The 17,990-nt window shown below is 37.7% G+C and overlaps 1 protein-coding gene across 9 annotated transcripts in view; it reads right to left on the bottom strand.

Moving 5' to 3' along the window:
- Positions 1-7,798: 7,798 nt before the first annotated feature.
- ZFPM2 (zinc finger protein, FOG family member 2) overlaps positions 7,799-17,990 on the bottom strand; it is a 476,528-nt gene continuing 466,336 nt past the window's right edge. For all 9 annotated transcript variants that reach the window (XM_077167456.1, XM_077167455.1, XM_077167457.1 and 6 more), the window contains 3 exons: positions 16,831-17,037; positions 13,420-13,644; positions 7,799-11,291 (listed from right to left, as the gene is read on the bottom strand). In XM_077167456.1, the coding sequence (XP_077023571.1) occupies positions 8,800-11,291; positions 13,420-13,644; positions 16,831-17,037 (2,924 nt within the window). In that variant the 3' untranslated portion in view covers positions 7,799-8,799. The remainder of the gene's footprint in view (positions 11,292-13,419; positions 13,645-16,830; positions 17,038-17,990) is intronic.

Raw genomic sequence — 17,990 nt, 5'->3', positions numbered from 1 at the left:
GTTGTAGATTTTTCAGGATTTTCTAAATATAGAATCATGATATCTGTAAACAGTGAAAGCTTTACTTTACCTTTTCTATTTGGATCACTTTTATTTATTTTTCTTGCCTAACTGCTCTAGCTAGAACTTCCAGTAACATGTTAAATTACAGTGGTAATAGTGGAGATGTCTGTCTTGTTCCAGATCTTAGAGGGAAAGCTTTAAGTCTCTCACCACTGTGTATGATGTTACCTGTGGGTTTTTCATAGATGCCCTTTATTATGTTGAGGAAGTTTCCCTCTATTCTTATCTTTCACAGTGTTTTTAACAAGAAAAGATGCTGGATTTTTTCAAATGCCTTTTCTGCATTAATTGAAATAGTCATGTAGGTTTTCCCCCTTCAATTTTTTAGTGTGTGGAGTATTACATTAATTACTTTACTTGTTTTGGACCACCCTTGCATATCTGGGATAAAATCTACTTGATTATGATGTATAATTCTTTTAATATGCTGTTGGTACTTGATTTGCCAGTATTTTGTTGTAGATTTTTACATTTATATTCATTAGAGAAATTGGTCTGCAATTTTCTTTTCTTATATTATCTTTGTGTGGCTTTAGTATTGGGGTGATGTTAGCTTTATAGTCCCTGCAGGATTCTGAATGATCTCCCTCAAAGATATCATATTTAACATCTGGAACCTGTAAAGGAAGAGGTATCTTTGCAAGTATAATTAAGTTAAAGATCTTGACATGGACAGATTATCCTGGATTACATGGGTGGGCCATAAATCTAATACGTGACTTTATAAGAGAGAGGCAAAGGGAGATCATATACTGAGAAGAAGAGAAGGCAATGTGACCATTGGAGACAGAGATTGGAGTGATGCAGCCCCAAATCAAGGAATGTTGGTAGCCACTAGAAACTGAAAAGGACAGAAAAAGAGTCTCTTCCAGAGCCTTTAAAGGGAGTGCAACCTTGCTGACTTCCTGTTATCAGAGATGGCCTCCAGAACTGTGAGAGAACAGATTTCTACTTTTTTAGGCACAAAGTTTGTGGAAATTTGTTATAGCAGCCACAGGAAATTAATATACTCCCTTCTCCCCATCTCCAGAAGCCATTTGAGATAGAATTACATATATCAGAGAAAAAAAAGTAGCTGCAAATGGAAGAAGAAAGGATGGGATAAGAAAACAGCATCTTTCAAACTTAGCTATTAAGACTGGTCTGTGCCAATTATTTGTCTATTTCTGCCCTTTTCAAACTACAACTCCTAGACTCTCCTGACAGCTGACAATTGGTTAGTTTTTGCCAATGGGAGGCACTGATGGCACATTGAAAGACAAGAGGAAGGAAGATACTTTTTTTTTTCTGCTTTGCTTGGTACCTCTGTTGGCAGGTACAGCAGTGAATAACTGAATAACTGCAGATTATCGGGCAAACAACACACTCTTAGCAGTGAATGCTCCATCAGTCTCAGAGTTCTGAAGGGCTTTGAACACTTGGGATCTTGCTCTGCCAGTAGGAATCTGAGCTCCTGACTTCCTGCAAAGCTACAGAGTGGCAATTCCAACAGTAGTAGAATCTTCAGCTATGAATATCATTGTCTTGATGTGACATCATTTCCCCTTTTACTCTTGCATTCCTGATAGTAGCAATGGCTTCTTAATGCCTTTGAACTCCTCTAGTCTTTCTAATACTTTTCTTATAATGACTTCTGTCCTGGCTTGAGAGGGTTATGTGCCCTAGAAAAGCCATGTCTTAATCCTGATCCAATCTTGTGGGGGCAGCCATTTCTTTTAATCCCTATTCAACAATGTAGATTGGAATCTTTTGATTAGATTATCTCTATGGAGATATGACCCAAAAATTGTGTGACACAAAAATAACTATTTGATTAGATGGAGATGTGACTCTACTCATTCCAGGTGGGTCTTGATTAGTTTACTGGAATTCTTTAAAAGAGGAAACATTTTGGAGAGAATGATGAGAGAGCCTATGCCACCAGAGATCTTTGGAGATGAAGATGGAATACACCCCTGGGGGAGTGTCCTGAAACAAGAAGCCTGGAGAGAAAGCTAGTAGACATTGCCATGTTTGCCATGTGCTGCTTCATCGGCCTTTCTTGAGTGAAGGTAACCTCTTGTTGTTGCCTTAATTTGGACATTTTTATAGTCTTGCTTTAATTGGGACATTTTCATGGGCTTAGAATTGTTAACTTTCAACTTAATAAATTCCCCCTTTTAAAAGTCATTCTGTTTCTGGTATATTGTATTCTGGAAACTAGCTATAAAGTTCCTCAAGTTGAAATACTTATGACAGACATAGACTGATACATGATCTTTCTTGGGGAGAAAAATGTCATGTTATGATAATTACTTTGATTTTTCTACAATAGTAGTGAAATAATGGATATCTATATACACTTACAAAGGCAATGGTTCGAGGGGAAAAGCAATGTAGCAAAATAAGGTATCAGTAGCTAAGAGAGTTCAAATAGATTTGAGAGGCTATTCTGGATGCCACTCTTACTCAAGCTTCAGCTGGATATTGCTAATTACCATGGTTTGCCAAATTCAAATAAAAAAAACATTCTTGTTAACCCTAAAGAACACCTAGAGCTCTAACTGCAGTTCTACAAATGTTTCACACTCTAAGATTACTTTCCAGAAACCTATAACCTCCAGATGGCCTAGGCCAGCTAAGTCCTGAAATCCAGAGAGGCCTGCCTTTCCAAAAATATCAATTAGTTCCATTTCCCTATCCCATACTATCGAACCGCTTTCCAACATGAAAAAGTTAGAATGGACATAGCTCAAATACCCCTAAAAATTGGGAGAAGGATCAAAGGAGAAAGAGGAGTTATAATAGAGAAGATAGGATTTAACAGAAGATAGGATTTAACAAAGGAGTTTGACTGCTGAATCATTATGGTCTCCAGTGTCTAGAAGCAGCTAGAAGGAAAAACTTAAAATTGTGGAACTGTAACCCATACCAAACTTTGAAATCTGTTCTATAACTACTTGTTGCAGTATACTTTGAATTTTATTGCTCTATGTATATATATGCTATATTTCACAATAAAAAATGTTTAACATTAAAAGACAATGTGTGGAAAACTATCTGGCAAATTGTTCTTCTCCATTGTTGAGGTAATTAGATCAAGTTACATTTCTCTCAGCTAACCATTCATTTATTCCCTCACTCATTTATTCACTCATTTTTCAGGTACCAATTTTTTTCTATTTCCATTATTCATTGATTAAATCATAAACCTTTACTGAGCATCTGTGTACAGAATCTTGCCAGGTACTTGTTACTCAGCTTGTAACTTGTATATCCCATTCTTCTTTTACTATTTTATGAAAATTTAGCAGGCATAATAAACAGAGCCAATTTTTATTAGCACAAGAGATTAGAAGTTGAGCTGTTTCAAATCCACTATATGCTATTGAGCTCATCACTATGCACAAATGAGTGTAAAATAAAGTTTCTGATTCTTAAATGCCAATAATTTATTATTGACATTTATTGGAAATAAATCCTAAAAGGTTTAGTGTTGCAGGGTGATGTTAAAGCAGAGGTGAAACATTTTGGAGATTGAAATTTTTATTTTATCCAGACAATCAAAAACTCGATTACTTGTACGTTTCTTTTATTTTGTAACAGGGTGTACCAAATTGAGATTATTTTGACAATTAGAGACTGGGTAAGGCATCTTTTAAAAGCTGCAAGGAAGTTTGCCTTTTAAGAATAAAGGTTGCATTTATTTTGGAACAAGACTATCTTAAGTAATGGGAAAACCACCACTTTCATTAATTTTAGTAATATTTATTAAACATTTACTGAATAACAGACACAAATACATTTTTCTGAAGGAACTGCTTGAGATATGGCAACTAAAAAAAACTGAACCTCCATAAATTAATAGAAAACTTGTCTGTGAAATGAACAGGTCTTGGTTTTTTCTTTTTTGGTTTTGTCTTTGCAGTTTGCCTCCCTTAGAGAAATGTTTCCTTTCTAAATATGGATTTAAACTGTCCTTTGTCTATATTTTCTACTTTTTTTCTCCATATATTGCATGTGTTCTTTAAGCAGTTGCTCAGAGAAAATCAGAAGAGGCCCTAAAGACAGTAAATTAATTAAGTAAACGTATTGATGTCTCTGTTATTTAAGGTGCCCAGACCTTGGTCTGAAGTATTCTGATGTCCTTTTGGTCTTTTGTGGCTAGATGTGTAAGATGGGGTTCCTTAAAGAGGTCCAATTTAAGGCAGAAAGTGAGTATTTTAGAAGTGAGAAGGGAGCCTGAGGCTAAGACAAAGGAAATAATTCTTATTTCTGGGGCTTGGTATAAGATTGTTTAGCCTCCAAATCCTAGAGATGTGTGGACCAACTCAGGGTGGAGACAAACAAGAAGCTGAGTCAGGTTGTCACCCTTTAAGAAATCTTGGGGTTAGTGCTGAGCTAGTAAAGTTTGAAAATTACTCTCTCTGTAGTCCTTCCTTTCCATCATCCCTGAACTTTAAGGAAATAGTGTGTGGTCTCTGGCATGCAGTCTTAAGAGGGAGGCATGTGTGATATCTGTGATTATGTGGCAGAGGGAAAGCATTGTCTCTTTCTGAAGCCAGAATGTGGGGACAGTGGTGTCAGCAGGAAGGATGGTCATGCCCAGCCAAGCAGCAGTTTCATAAAGGTTGCCAAACTGGGAAGATCTTAATAGCTGGTCAGTTCAAATTCTAGTATTCAAGAAGGTAGGGTCTTAGACTTTTGAAATTTAAGCATTTAAAAGCAAAATATTGCCTTTCTCTATAGTCATAGATTGGGGACCAAGACATTTAGGTGATATTGATACAATTCTGTCCTCAGAAATCTACCTTCGGGTTTAGTGGAGAAACGAATGTGATGTGGGGAGGTAATCTGAGAGCAAGACCCAGGTCTCTGGCTCCCACTCATTAGCTTTGTGACTTTAGGCACTTAAAATCTCTGACCCTTATTTTTGACCAAAAATGAGAGGGTATGAACCCGATTAGCAGGTTTTCAAGTCGTGTTCATAGATTCCATAACCTGATTCATGGAATTCCATAGATTCCATAACCACTTGATTTTTCAGTTTTAATTTCAATATTAAAATATGTATGTTGGGTCATTTTAAAATTGTTATAGGGCAGACCACGGTGGCTCAGCAGGCAGAGCTCTTGCCTGCCATGCCAGAGACCTGGGTTTGATTCTTGGTGCCTGCCCATACAAAAAAAAATTGTTATAGTTTTAAATACTTAAGTGTGTTACATATTAAATATCAATACTTTGAAGACAAGTTATGCATTAAGTTCTGCTGCTGGGTTCATTTTAGGGTGGACTACAGAAAGCAGCTTCTCATTCTTGCTATGATTAGTTTTATGCTTCTGAATTGTAGTCAAGGGAGGAAAACATAATATCCTACATTGCTTTGCCAAAATACAAAACATCAGAAATCCAAACCTCACGCTACGAGATTCTGATTTAGTAGGTTTTAGTATTCTGTAGAGGATTTAAATTTCCCAGAACAATTTGGAGAACCACTACAAACCGTCCCTCTTTTCACCACCGGCATCAGTCTACTCAGCAGTTGCTAATATTGTACCCTTCATGTTATCTTACTGAACATGAAACATTTTCATTAGTGAGGGCTGAACATCTTTGATTTCCATTTTGACTTCGTCTTTAATACCTGGCTACTAAGTCCTGTTGATCATTCCTTCATATGTAACCCAGACTTGTCCTTTTCTACCCATCTGGTTTGTGCTCTCATTGCTCCCAATTCGGGTGATTTCTATGGCCTTTAAGTAATTTTCCCCTCTGTAGCATTTAGGCCTCCCGTTCACTTTATCACTGTTACTAAATGTAGTTTCCATTTTGTGACTCTACTGAAGAGGCAAGATCTAAGGCAAGCCCTTAAATCTTAATCTAGCATTCCAGCTTGTGTGAGTTTATAAACAGATTAATGTTTATACACTTATTTTCCTTCTTTCAAAAAAAATCTTTTATTCACTCATCACTCTCACATGCTCAGTCCTTTCCACTTTTATGCTATAACTTACAAGGATATCATCTGTGGAAATACCACTTTCCTTCTCTCCACTTTTAGGGTCTTGTGCAGGTCCAAATATCATTATTTTAGCCTATGATAGCTATTCCCTTTTGTGAACAGCTATTAGAACTTACTCTTTAAAATATGAACAATACTTGAAATATTGTTGTGGCTATGGAGCTCCCAAAGGGACAAATAGCCTTTTTCACCACCAGTACCCACCTTTCCAGATCCTGCTCTTTTAATGAAGCATTTCCTAACTCTCTCATTCCATATTGATTTCTCTTTTCTTTTTCTTTCCTTCTATTGTACTTACTCAGACACGCATCCTTCATACCTAGTTCCTAAAACTTTGTCTTAGTAGCATTAAGTGTTTCCCAATCTTTTTGCATGTTAGAGTCACCTGGACAGATTTTAAAAGCTGGAGATTCCCAGGCCCCACAGACAGAAACTTTTCTTTACTTGATCTGGGGTGAGGTCTAATATACAAAAACTGCATGGGTATTTTGTAAGTGTTCTCTAATAAATTCTAATGTGTAAACCGCGATCAGAAACACAACACTGAACCAGATTCTAAGCTCCATAGTGAAGCAATCATGTTTCTTCATCCCCAAAGTGGTGGGGTACAAACCTAGGAGCTCAAAACACATGTGCTGATTGGCTTCTTTTTCTTAAAGAGGGAGGGGAAAGAATGAATTGGCAAGGAAGTCCTTTTAAGACTATCCAGTCTTGCCAGATCTGACAGGAGTGTAGTGTACGTCCTTGTGCATCCCTAGGTCCTCAGAGATCTGACTCTTGGAGGCTCCTCTAAACTCTGTAAGATTATCAGTTCCATTCAACTCACTTTAGTCACTAAAATGGAAAACATCAGCTAAGTAAGATTTTAAAGTTTAAGATAGTCATTCTCAACAAACAAACTGGAGAAATGTTCTTGACAACAGAGCATTTTAACAATTTCATGTATTGGGGCCAGCAAGTTAGGTTTGTTGTTTTAGCAAGTCTGATATGGGGAAATGATAGTGCATCACTACCGATCTGCAAATAGTGTGTTTATCTGCAGGTGGGTAACTGCCTTTCCCGATCCTTCTAAGACTGTATTAGAGAGCAGTCTGCCTGGCTTGGCAATAGGTGCCATCTTGTCTACTGCATCACATCTCAACGCCTCTGGCTGGCCCATGAGGTCCTCTAGAATATCGCCCATACTGCCTGCTCTCCAGTTCCCTCAATATTCAAAACCTAGATGATACAAATGAGATGTGTGAAATTGTTTGCCTTTTACAAACAGCAAACATGAGATTTGCGTATGTTTGCTCATCAGAGCCACTTTACTATACCACTTCATTGCTCCTCAGAGTGCAAACTTCTCTCTCTGTAAAGCTTCATCTGAAAGCTGCATTTATTTGATCAACATCTGTGTTAATTCCTGTGTATAGACTTCATAAGCTACTTAGACATTTGTGGAATTTATCTGTGCTATGGTGGTCATGGGAGGTGGAGGACAGTGAGATAATGCTTATGATACATAGTTAAAATGGAGACTTTTCCTGGGTCCATATACTGGAATCTCTAGTTCATTTTAGTATAGTAAGTTATAATTATGCACAGGTAAATGACAATCTGTTTTTTTCACATGTTTGCCTTTGTGTTACTACAGCTATTCTGGGCTGTTTTTGGACCTATTCTCATCAGAAAGAAAAAGTATATATGGTTTCCCTTGATATAAAGAAAAAAATATGCCAAACTTTTCCAACAATCTGGAATTTTATTCCATCCATATACATGCATAGTAACAACATTTGTTGAGAAATTATTTCTATCAGAAGTAGAACATTATCTTTGTGATCACCAGGTGCAGTATTGCTACTCTTATATTTAAATAGATCTTATTATATATGAATTAAATTCATACTTGCAGCATTGAGTTTAGGGTTTCAATTTAGACTGTGCCTTTCAAAAGATAAAACTGATTAATACTACCTCATTACTTACAATACTGCTTCCAGTAATTTTGTTCATTCTTTACAAAGTATTGCATTTAACAGCAAAGGTTTAAAAATTGAGACAGAGAGAAAGAAAATACAAGTACTATACAAGAAAAAAAATGCCATCTTCATTTAACATACATGTTTAAGATTAAGAAAATGGACAGTAACGTACTGCTACATACAAATGCAAAGCCTAGTGACTAAGAGACTGTATCTGCTAAAATATAAAGTGCAAACGGAGCCTGATTATCCAAGAATTGAAATCTTAAGGCGAACTTATAGCATGTGTATTTAGAACATCTTTGCAAGTTATATTTTAGCATATACATATATCTGCAATAGCATATAAGAAAAAAAATCAAGTACACAAGTGCTTTTGAAGCTATTTCTAAAATGCTTTTCTGTACTGTTTGTGACTATTTTCTTTAAAAGCTACTATACAGTGCAAACCATATGTGCTACACGATAACTATACAATAACATTACAAATGACTTTAATATAAAGTTTTTAAATAAAAAATAACATAACCACAGCTATGAATACTGCTGGTAAAATAAATTAATTTTTTTTTTGAAAATGGCACCAATAATACACTTTACTAATGGACTGTAATGAAATTACACCTTAAGTCTTCAACTCAGCCATAGTGACTTATATCTCCTGATTACCCAGATGGAATTCAAACAGCTCTTTTTGTTTCTTCTGGACTGGGTAGAACAACATCCTAAACACTGGTACCAAAGATGACTGGTGTTTATTTAGTTATTTTATTTGACATGTTCTGCTGCATGTGATGAGCAATAAAACTTCTTGTGAGTTATAAAGTTTGAAAGGTTGTTGAACTGGATGTCACATAGCCGGCAATATTTCCCACTAGTTGGAGCCTGGGTGGAACCATTCACCCCTTTTGCTATACTAGACAACTGTTCCTCTGCAGAGGGGATTCCTGGCGAGACATTCTCATTTGCAGCTAGTGGGTTCTCAGAGATCCAAGAGGGAGATTTGGGCCCATCTTCATGCTGAGGATTCTGAGAAATGTTCTCTTGCTGTGGGTTGGTGGCAGGTCTCTCATCTTGTTTCAGTCCACCATTAACTATTACCATGCCTCGGTTTTTGGGTAACAATGGCAGGGAATCTTTCTTCGGCACAGCACACCCATTGGAGGAAGCCTGGCCTTTCGGAGATTCATTATCGGCATTTGTGCTTTGATCCATGTCAGTGTTATGAATGACAAGAGAACCAGAAATATAATCACTTGGCTTTATTCCATAATATGGAGAAAGCTGGTCGGCTCCTTTTGCTTTCTTTATTGCTCCAGGGTAAAGGCATTGTGGAAGAAACAAATGTTTGTTTTCTTCTTTAGTAGCAATGAGCTGAGCGGCTTCACTAAAGACTTTCAGGCCTTGCAGGGTTGCTAAGTGGGATGAAAATAAGTTTCCATTGGGGGAAGCCTGCTTCAGATTCCCATTTTTCTCACATTTTATTATGCTTCTTTCATAGCTCACATCAGGGCTGTTGCGTTCACTTTCTGGATTTGGAAACACTTTACCATCGAGTTGGCTCAGGTCATTACGCTGATGTGCAGTGACTGGGCAAAAATTCTGCTTGTGGGCCAGGTAGTTTTCTACCTTATTGAAACTGATCTTGCACACCGTGCACTCGTGATAGTCCAGCAGCCTTTTGGGAGATGTGGTTGTCCGCTCAGACTGAGATAAACACTTTTTGCTGAGATCTATGGGCACATCCATCTCTAGGCAGGAAACACTGGAATGAGTAGTGTCACATTTGGAAACTGGAACACATTTGTTGATTGTCAGAGATGTTTCCAAGTGCTTTGAGACGATTCCTGGAAAGATATCACATCTTGGATGGTAGCACTCTCCTAGCCCTTCTGTGGATTCTTGAGTGGAGGTACAAGGATTGCTGAGGTTAGCTACGTCTAGAAATCGCTGTTGGACCAGTGGAGGCCTTTGTTCCTGTTCAGGTAGGCACATCTCATACATCTTTCTTCTCTTGCGTGTGCGCATGGTTCTCTGCATGGCAGGCACTTTGTTCGAAGCAGATCTCTTTAGTGGAGGGTCATGGCGTGTAGCACAATAATACTGTTTGTGGACCATATAAGTTTCATGCCGGCTGAAGGTAATGTTGCAAGCCTCACAGGTAGTCTTATTTGGGTCACTTTCCCCATCCACTAAGGGGACATTGGGATTTTTCACATCAACAGGTTTTCCATTAATTTTATCATCATTGCTATTAGAAGTGGAGAGCTTCTTAGCTTGAGTGGAGAATTCCTTATCATGGCCCTTACCATTTGGTCCAATTAAATCTAGAACAGTGGAAGAATTGATGCAGGATGTTTGAAGAAGTGCATTCTCAGGGTCAGAAGTATGAGCACCTGGGTTGAGAAGATTTATGGAGGTCTGGCCAGGGTTAGGACTCACGGCCTCAGGTATCTTTTCTGAAACACCAGGGAACTCTGGAGACTTGGCGATCTGCTGCCAGCGGCTGCTGCAATAATGTTTTTTGTGCACTAGGTAATTATCTAAATTGTTGAATGTTATGTTACATTCAAAACAAGTAGCGCCCTTGGGCATCAAAGGGCTATAAATTACTGGAGGATAGCTATTGCTTCCGTGCCTCAGTCGCCGATGTACCAGTTCAGACATCTTGGCTAAGATCTCTGAAGCTTGAGGGACCATTGTGATGTCTTGGGGAAAAGCAAACTGAGATAAGAAAGGGCCCACAGGGAAAGAAGGCCCAATATTAGGCTGAACTGGAGAGGAGGCAAGTCTTGGGCTAGAGGGCTCAGACTTTATTTTTGTGTATGAAAAGTTTTGTTTGTTTGCTATGGGCTGTATCTCTGGTCTCTGGCTAGTGAGAAAAAGTTGAGTCTTTTTCTCACACTTGTCCAGCTCTGTGTCAGAGCTTGCATCTTTAGTCTGCATGGCCTTTTGGGTCTGGGGAAGTTCGTTCCGGGTCATTAAGTCCGTGGCTGGTTGTAAGTTGTCTTCGGTTCCACCTGGAGAGTGTTCCATGTCACTTTCTCTGGGAATTTTACTGCCAGGGACATGGAGCTCCTGGTGCTGCAATAACTCCCTCTGAGTCTGGAAGCCAAAGTGGCAGTGATTACATCGGAAGGCAGCTTGAGTGAGATGGGAGAACAGGTGTTGGTGAAAGTTGATCACAGAGTCAGCAGTGTAGCTACAAACAGTGCATTTTAGACTAGAACCAGGAGGAAGGAATTCTTCCATTTTCACTCCTGTAAGAGAAATACAAACCAAGAATTCTGAGAACCATGCCTGTTGACATAAGAACCTTTACTAATGACCTAATGTCTTTAACCTAGCAGGAATGAATTAAAAACCTTCAAAATTTTACTTGTGAAAATAACTTTTTTTCTGTGATATGCTGTGCCATGCATAATTTATCCTAAACTTCTGATTGAGCTTTACAGTTTCCAAAGCATTCTCATGTCCATTACTTCCTTACCGTGGGATAGGTGCCATTGTCCCCAGTTTACAGGTCAGGAAACAAATTCAAGTAGGCTGAAGGAATTGATCATGGTTATAAAGTTATTAGGTAATGGAACCAGGCCTGCATCTCAGATTTTATAATTTCTAAACCAAACTTCTTGCTGCACTATGGTCTACATTAGGAGAAAATGGTATCGTTAAAATTCTTATGAAAACTTGCATGCAAATCAAATCACTTATGGTACACTAGTTAAGGTCTTTATTAAAAATATTCCAAATAGGAACCATTTTGTAACTAATATTTATCTTTCCCTAATTTATCTTTGGTATGAACCTAGAATTTTATTCACTGGTTTTACCTAATGTGGTTTATCTCTACCCAGGCTGATATGCAACTAGATGGGAACAGGATACTAATACAGTTGAATAGGACCAATATCCATGCTGATTTGTAGCATGTTCCTAGCCAGTTATAAAAACTTTAAAACACATCTTGACCCCATCAGTTGGCATATGGTTAAATAAGGCTTAGCTCATTCTTTCTGTACTCTAGAGTAAAATGAGAATTGCCATTTACACTTATAAGCTGAATGAGAATTGCCATTTATACTTATAAGCTGAAAATATGGCCAAGATAGCCAATCCTTTGGTGATGAAAGGGGCATTCTTTTCATTGTTTGTATGTCTCCTTACTAATTCCATCCTCATTTTCCATTTAATTGAAAGGACCCCTCCATTGCTGTTCTTTTGGTTTTGTGCATTACTTCACTCACCATCTAGGACAACCAGCCTGCTTCACTGCTTTATACCTTAAACGAAGAGAGCTCATTTATATGGAAGGGAAAGAGGATGAGCAGAAAGACAGTCGCCTACTTTTATGTGTTCAGAGGTAAAGGCTTGCCATCACTAGCATGTTTGGAGCTTGTTTAGAGAAGGATCTTTTTAAATCAGACATCTATTTAAGTTTTTTAGTCATTCAACCCAGGCAAAAACAGCTTAAGGAAGTCACAAGAGGTGTATTAAAAATTTTTGAATTATAGGTGCTAGAGCACAATGATTCTAAGCCCTTGTTTGCCCAATCCAGGAATGTCCTCCAAATATTTAAAGTTAATACAATTCAGTATATTTAACTATATATATATATATATATATATATATATATATATATATTTTTTTTTTTTTTTTACATGTGGAAAGTAGAATGTTGTGATGACAGTTACAATTGTTGGACTTACAAGTCCAAAATAGGGAGGAATACTTGCCACCTTGCTATTAAGAGTGGGCCTTTTTTTTTTTTTTAAATAGCTTATTGGTTTTCCCACCTAATTTTTCTAAGGGATGAAGAATACAGTAAAACCAGTTTTGTGTTATAAAATCGACTACACTGTTATGATGCACACTTTGGAAGTCAAGAACACACTATAGATCATTATTTAAAAGTTAATTTCTCTCAAATGTCATCTCAATTGGGTCTACAAAATAACAGCTTTGTTTCAATCCAGGAAATACTTTTTTTGTATGTGTACCTACTATTTCTTCCCTACCATGTGGGAAACACTGTGGTCAGTTTCCAAAGATCACTTCGTATTTAAATCAAGGAATAGTAATGATAATGTACAAAGGGCACTAAGACTTTCTAAAATGACACTGTTTTACCTCTGCTAAGAAAAGAAAGAAAGAAAGATTTGGTCTGTGGTCTGAACACCATAATTTTTAGAAAATAATTCAGATCCAAGTCCTTTGAGTAGAGTATTCTCATTATAAATGATGCAAGATAACATCAGCTGGCCCAGGCAGTTCAATCATGATTTAATACATAGAGATGGATGGGTGGATGGATGGATGGATGGATGGATGGACGGACACAAAGAACAGTGTTTCTTGGAGACTAGAAGAAACAAAGGAGGTACTTGCCGCTGTGTGAATTCAGGTGCATTTCGAGAGCTCGGACATTTGAAAAGCTCTTGGTGCATTGTGGGAAGGGGCACAGGCTGGAAATCTGATGAGTACTGTCTTCAGTTTCTTCAGACACTGGAGTGGCCTCTCTTTGCCTCCCACTGCAATAATACATCAAATGGGCTTGCAGATTCCGCTCACTCCGATACCAGATGCCACAGGATTTGCAAGGGAATATATCCTCTGCAGGAAAAAAACACAAGGACACATTAGCTGCTGCCCATTTGGAGCCAACCATGGGTAAAGCAGCATTTAGTTCAATTGTTCTCAGTGTCTGCTCTCAAGCTCTGAATTAGGCAATCAGACATGCTGAGTACAGCCTTGGGTGCTGTTCTGTAGCACAGGACTAGGCTTTTAAAGAAATATTGTATCCACTGCAATTTAACTTCCTACAGATTCTTTTTAAAGTGGTACTGGAGGAGACTCCAATATTAAAAGCACAGAAGTTATGTATGTTTAAATTGCATTCATGAGTTAGAAAAAAAATACATTTGTAAATAGCAAATATACTTGGTCTATCTGATTGATTAAAAGGTTAAGGCTCTAGTGGCTGAACTAAACTTAATCCTGAGGCCATTCCTGACATCATCTGTTCATTTAATAAATTAGAGTACCTAGTATGTGCCAGATCCTATGCTAGGTTGGGTGTAATAACAAAATGAAAGAGCAAGCAGCTGCTCTTTAGCAGCTTACGGTCTCCTGGGGTTGAGCAGGAGATCAGACAATTACTTTACAGTGTGATGACTACTGTGATGGAAAAATCTGAGGAGGGCTTTGGAGACATGGAAAAGAGACACTAAGCTGGTGGCAGGTATGGATGAGAGGGGGAGGTTAGAGAAAGGATACAGGAAGACAATGGCATGCCTGCGCTGAGTGGTGAAGGATGTTGCTAAGCTAGTCAGGTGGAGAAGAAAAGGTTAGGTCATCCTGACTGAGGGAGCAGCTCAGGGAAAACCAAGGGAGCTTGAGAGAGGGGATGGAGGACTGCGGAGCTGTTTTGTAGTGCTGAGGCATGGGGCATGTTAGGGGCCAGGGAGAGATTAAGTTGGGGGAAGCAGGGATAGACTATGAGAGACTTGTAGGCTCTGTTAAGAAGTTTGGATTCTGTCTCAATGACTATGGAGAATTGCTAAATCATTTTAAGCATGAAACTGACAATTCAATATTTTGAAATCCTAACAGTGGAGTCTAGTTTTGAAGGTAATGAATTTGGAAGATTGACTTCTAACTAGTAAGAGACAACTAAAGTAATCTAAGTGAAATATGATAGCGTTTGAAATGTATCTAATAATCATGTAACATTTATTAAGTGGTACTGTAATATATACTTTCATGCATTCAGTCATGGAAAAATTCTCCATGTGTTCTGTATTTTTATCCCCCTCATCCACTTATGGAGAGGTGGAACAACTTGCCCATGATCACTGAAGCAGTTAAACTGGGATTGGGACCTAAGCTTAAAACACTCCTCCATAATGCCTCAGTGGCAAGGAAGGGGTAAAGGGGTTGGAAAGTTTATATTAAGAAAGTAGAATACTGGATGGGATGACCCATATTTTGCAATTAGATGCTTAGGCAGATGACAAGGGCCTTCCTTGGTATTGTGGCTTCTGGTTAACATTTCTGAGTAAATGACAGTTCCATTCTTCTCTACAGGCAACAGAGGATGGAGAAATGATGAGCTCAGGCTGGGCCACACGTAGGGTAACCAAACCTTGTTTTTGTTAGAGAAAGGAAATGACAGAAAGCAGGATACTGGATTAACAAAGGGACTATGGTCACATTAGATATGTGTGATTTCATATTTCTATAAGAAATACAGAGGGATATGGGAAAGGTGACAATAGGGTGCTAAAACTTGGTAGGAATAGCTGGATTGGTGATTTGTGAATTACTGGTTTATGCGTGGTGTTGGAAACCATAGGCATGGATGGGGATGGCTCAGCAGGACTGTTCATGGAAAAGAGAAAAATAAGGATCAATTCTAGTGAATGGGATGTAAGAATAAATACAATACAGAGTTTCAAAAAGAAATTTAATCTCAAAATTAAATACTACTATTGTTTATTATTTTTAGAGTTCATTTAAGCAGGCTGAGGTTAACTAGTTAACTAATTTCAGAATGAGAACAAAGGCTCTATGTTTCTATGCTGAGTTCTTTGAGGTTACTCGCTGTCTACACACAGAAAGCAAACAGTGTGCATGTTCAAATATTTTAGAATTAACATTCATATATTGGAACTTCAAATAATGTAAGGTATTCCTGGAATCCCTGGCAGCATAATCTTTTTTGTTTCAAATCCAAGTTGAGCCCATGTTATTTCCAGTTCAATATTTTCAGAATAAAGGTAAAGATTCAGTAAAGAATATTGCTGCTACTACTACAAGTAATCTCATATTAGCTTGGTTGGACGCAATGGGTCATTCAGTACTTCTAGGTACACCCAGAAGTATCATTAATAGAAAGGATGCCATTATAGCAAGAAAATAATTATTGTCGCATATATATATATTTTTAATATCAAGGCATCTTTGTAGTCTCTAGATTTCTCTTCTGCATCAAAAATGCCTGTATCCCAGGCATTTTTAAGTAAATTTATTATTTTTGTTTTTACTTACCTACAAACTTTAGAATGTTTTCTCCCCTCTTTAGATATGACTGCTATTCATGTTTTCTCACCAACCTAGAGGGAGGCAGAACTGGAACCCCCAGACTATCTTGATTTTCTATCTTGTGAAAGAGGCACACTGTGTGTTCAGCTAAGTACAAGATTTATTTCAATAAAATATAATCACAAAGGTAAATTTTCCAGGGCATAATTAAAAATTTTCAATGCAAAACCTTCTAACCTTTCTATAGTTTCCTTCCTTCTTTCCTCTCTCCCTTGTTTTTTCTTTTACTATTAGCCGGTGCTTTGAATTATCTTGGCTGTTTCCTTCATTAGAATGTCTAATCAAGATTTGATTTTATAATCTCTTTTTTAAAATGTTTACCTTTACTTAAAATTAAAAACAAACAAACAAACAAACTCTATAGCCCTTGAAGAAAACCACAATTATTCTAGTGTGGAAGCATCAGTGAAAGCTGTTGGGATTTTTATAGCCAAGCAGCCTTGAATGTTGTTTAGGATGCGAGTTTTTTGGGTGATATGCAGGAATTCAACTAAATGGTTAAGTTTAAGCATTCTTTCTTACTCCCATGTGGAAAAGGGATACACACACACTTAAAGTTAGAGAGAAGATAAAATAAAACCCCAACATGGGAGTGAAAAAAGTTCACTCCTGGTTGCCTGTCACTAGACACTTTTTACCCTCTCCCATAAATAACCATCGCTTCTACAAAGCCAGGCTGCGGTACTCAGCACTTACTATTGACAATAGCTGTAGGCAAAATAGAAGCCATGGCAGCTTGCTGAGGAAGCAGCTGAATGGAGTCCAGCAGGCGCGCAGGGTACATCCCCTCTGTAAGAGTCATCTGACTGGCAGCTTGTAGCCTTGAGTCAAAATCTACCACAAAGGCGATTAGCTCTTCACCCTCAGAGATGGCCTTTGTAGTTGTGCACCAAAGCTGACCTCCTAGTAAGAAGAAAAAAGAAAAGTACAGAGTTGACACCGAACGTTTCAGCCTGCGGTGCACTAGACTGAAGTCAGTAGTACCGCCTCATGTTTTTCACATGTGTCTCCACTGGGCTGGAGTGTCTGATCAAGACAAAAAGCCAGGTTCCTCTTCTCTCCTAAATGGAAAACTGTATTCCATGCATTAGAGGACCAGTAGTAAGGGAAGACTAAGAAAACAAGTAAGACCAAGAGGAGACATAATCTGTAGAGAGTTTTGTCATTTGTTTGCCTTCCTATGTTAGCCTGAATCGTTAATTGTGCTATTACATTGGAGTTATGCCTAAATACAAGCATTGCAGGGACCCAACCACAAAGATTTATTTCTCATGAGCTCTATAGTTACTTTTTCTGTAGCTTATGGAAGTAAAAAGTTATTTCTCTCTTCATTTCTCTCTCTCTCAAAATATTTTATTCTATGAATACCAGATCACCAAGCTGACAAAACAAGTGAACAAAAGCTCCTAAAATACAGAAAATTAAAATGAAATTCTGGGTCTTATGTCTGCTGTGATTTTTTTTTTCTTTTGGCTGACTGATCTTTACTTGTATAATATTCTTTATAACATAGCTTCTTTATCTTCGTTTACCTTGATTGAACTTTCTAAAAAGAAGATATGCCAAAGATCCTTTTCAAAAAGGCTTATTTAAATAAAGATTTGTTTAAATGAAAAGAATCCTTTCTTCAAACACTAAGATACACTCTAGCTCTGAGCTTCAAATGATCACGTATGGTGCATTAAAAAGAAAATTAACTATGCAAGTACATCTTCTAATGTATTGGAATGAGATAGTGAATGCTCATTTATTTAACATGTTTAGACAGGCAAAGCACTTATATTTTGTTATCTACATTTTCAGGCCCAGATATCTATCCTCTATAGTTATGTCTGAAATAATGTGGCTTACTTGAT

Source organism: Tamandua tetradactyla, chromosome 6 (genome assembly GCF_023851605.1).
Source record: "Tamandua tetradactyla isolate mTamTet1 chromosome 6, mTamTet1.pri, whole genome shotgun sequence".
Classification (NCBI taxonomy): domain Eukaryota; kingdom Metazoa; phylum Chordata; class Mammalia; order Pilosa; family Myrmecophagidae; genus Tamandua; species Tamandua tetradactyla.
Note: the sequence above shows the minus strand (reverse complement) of the source record. Positions and strands in the feature narration are given on the sequence as shown.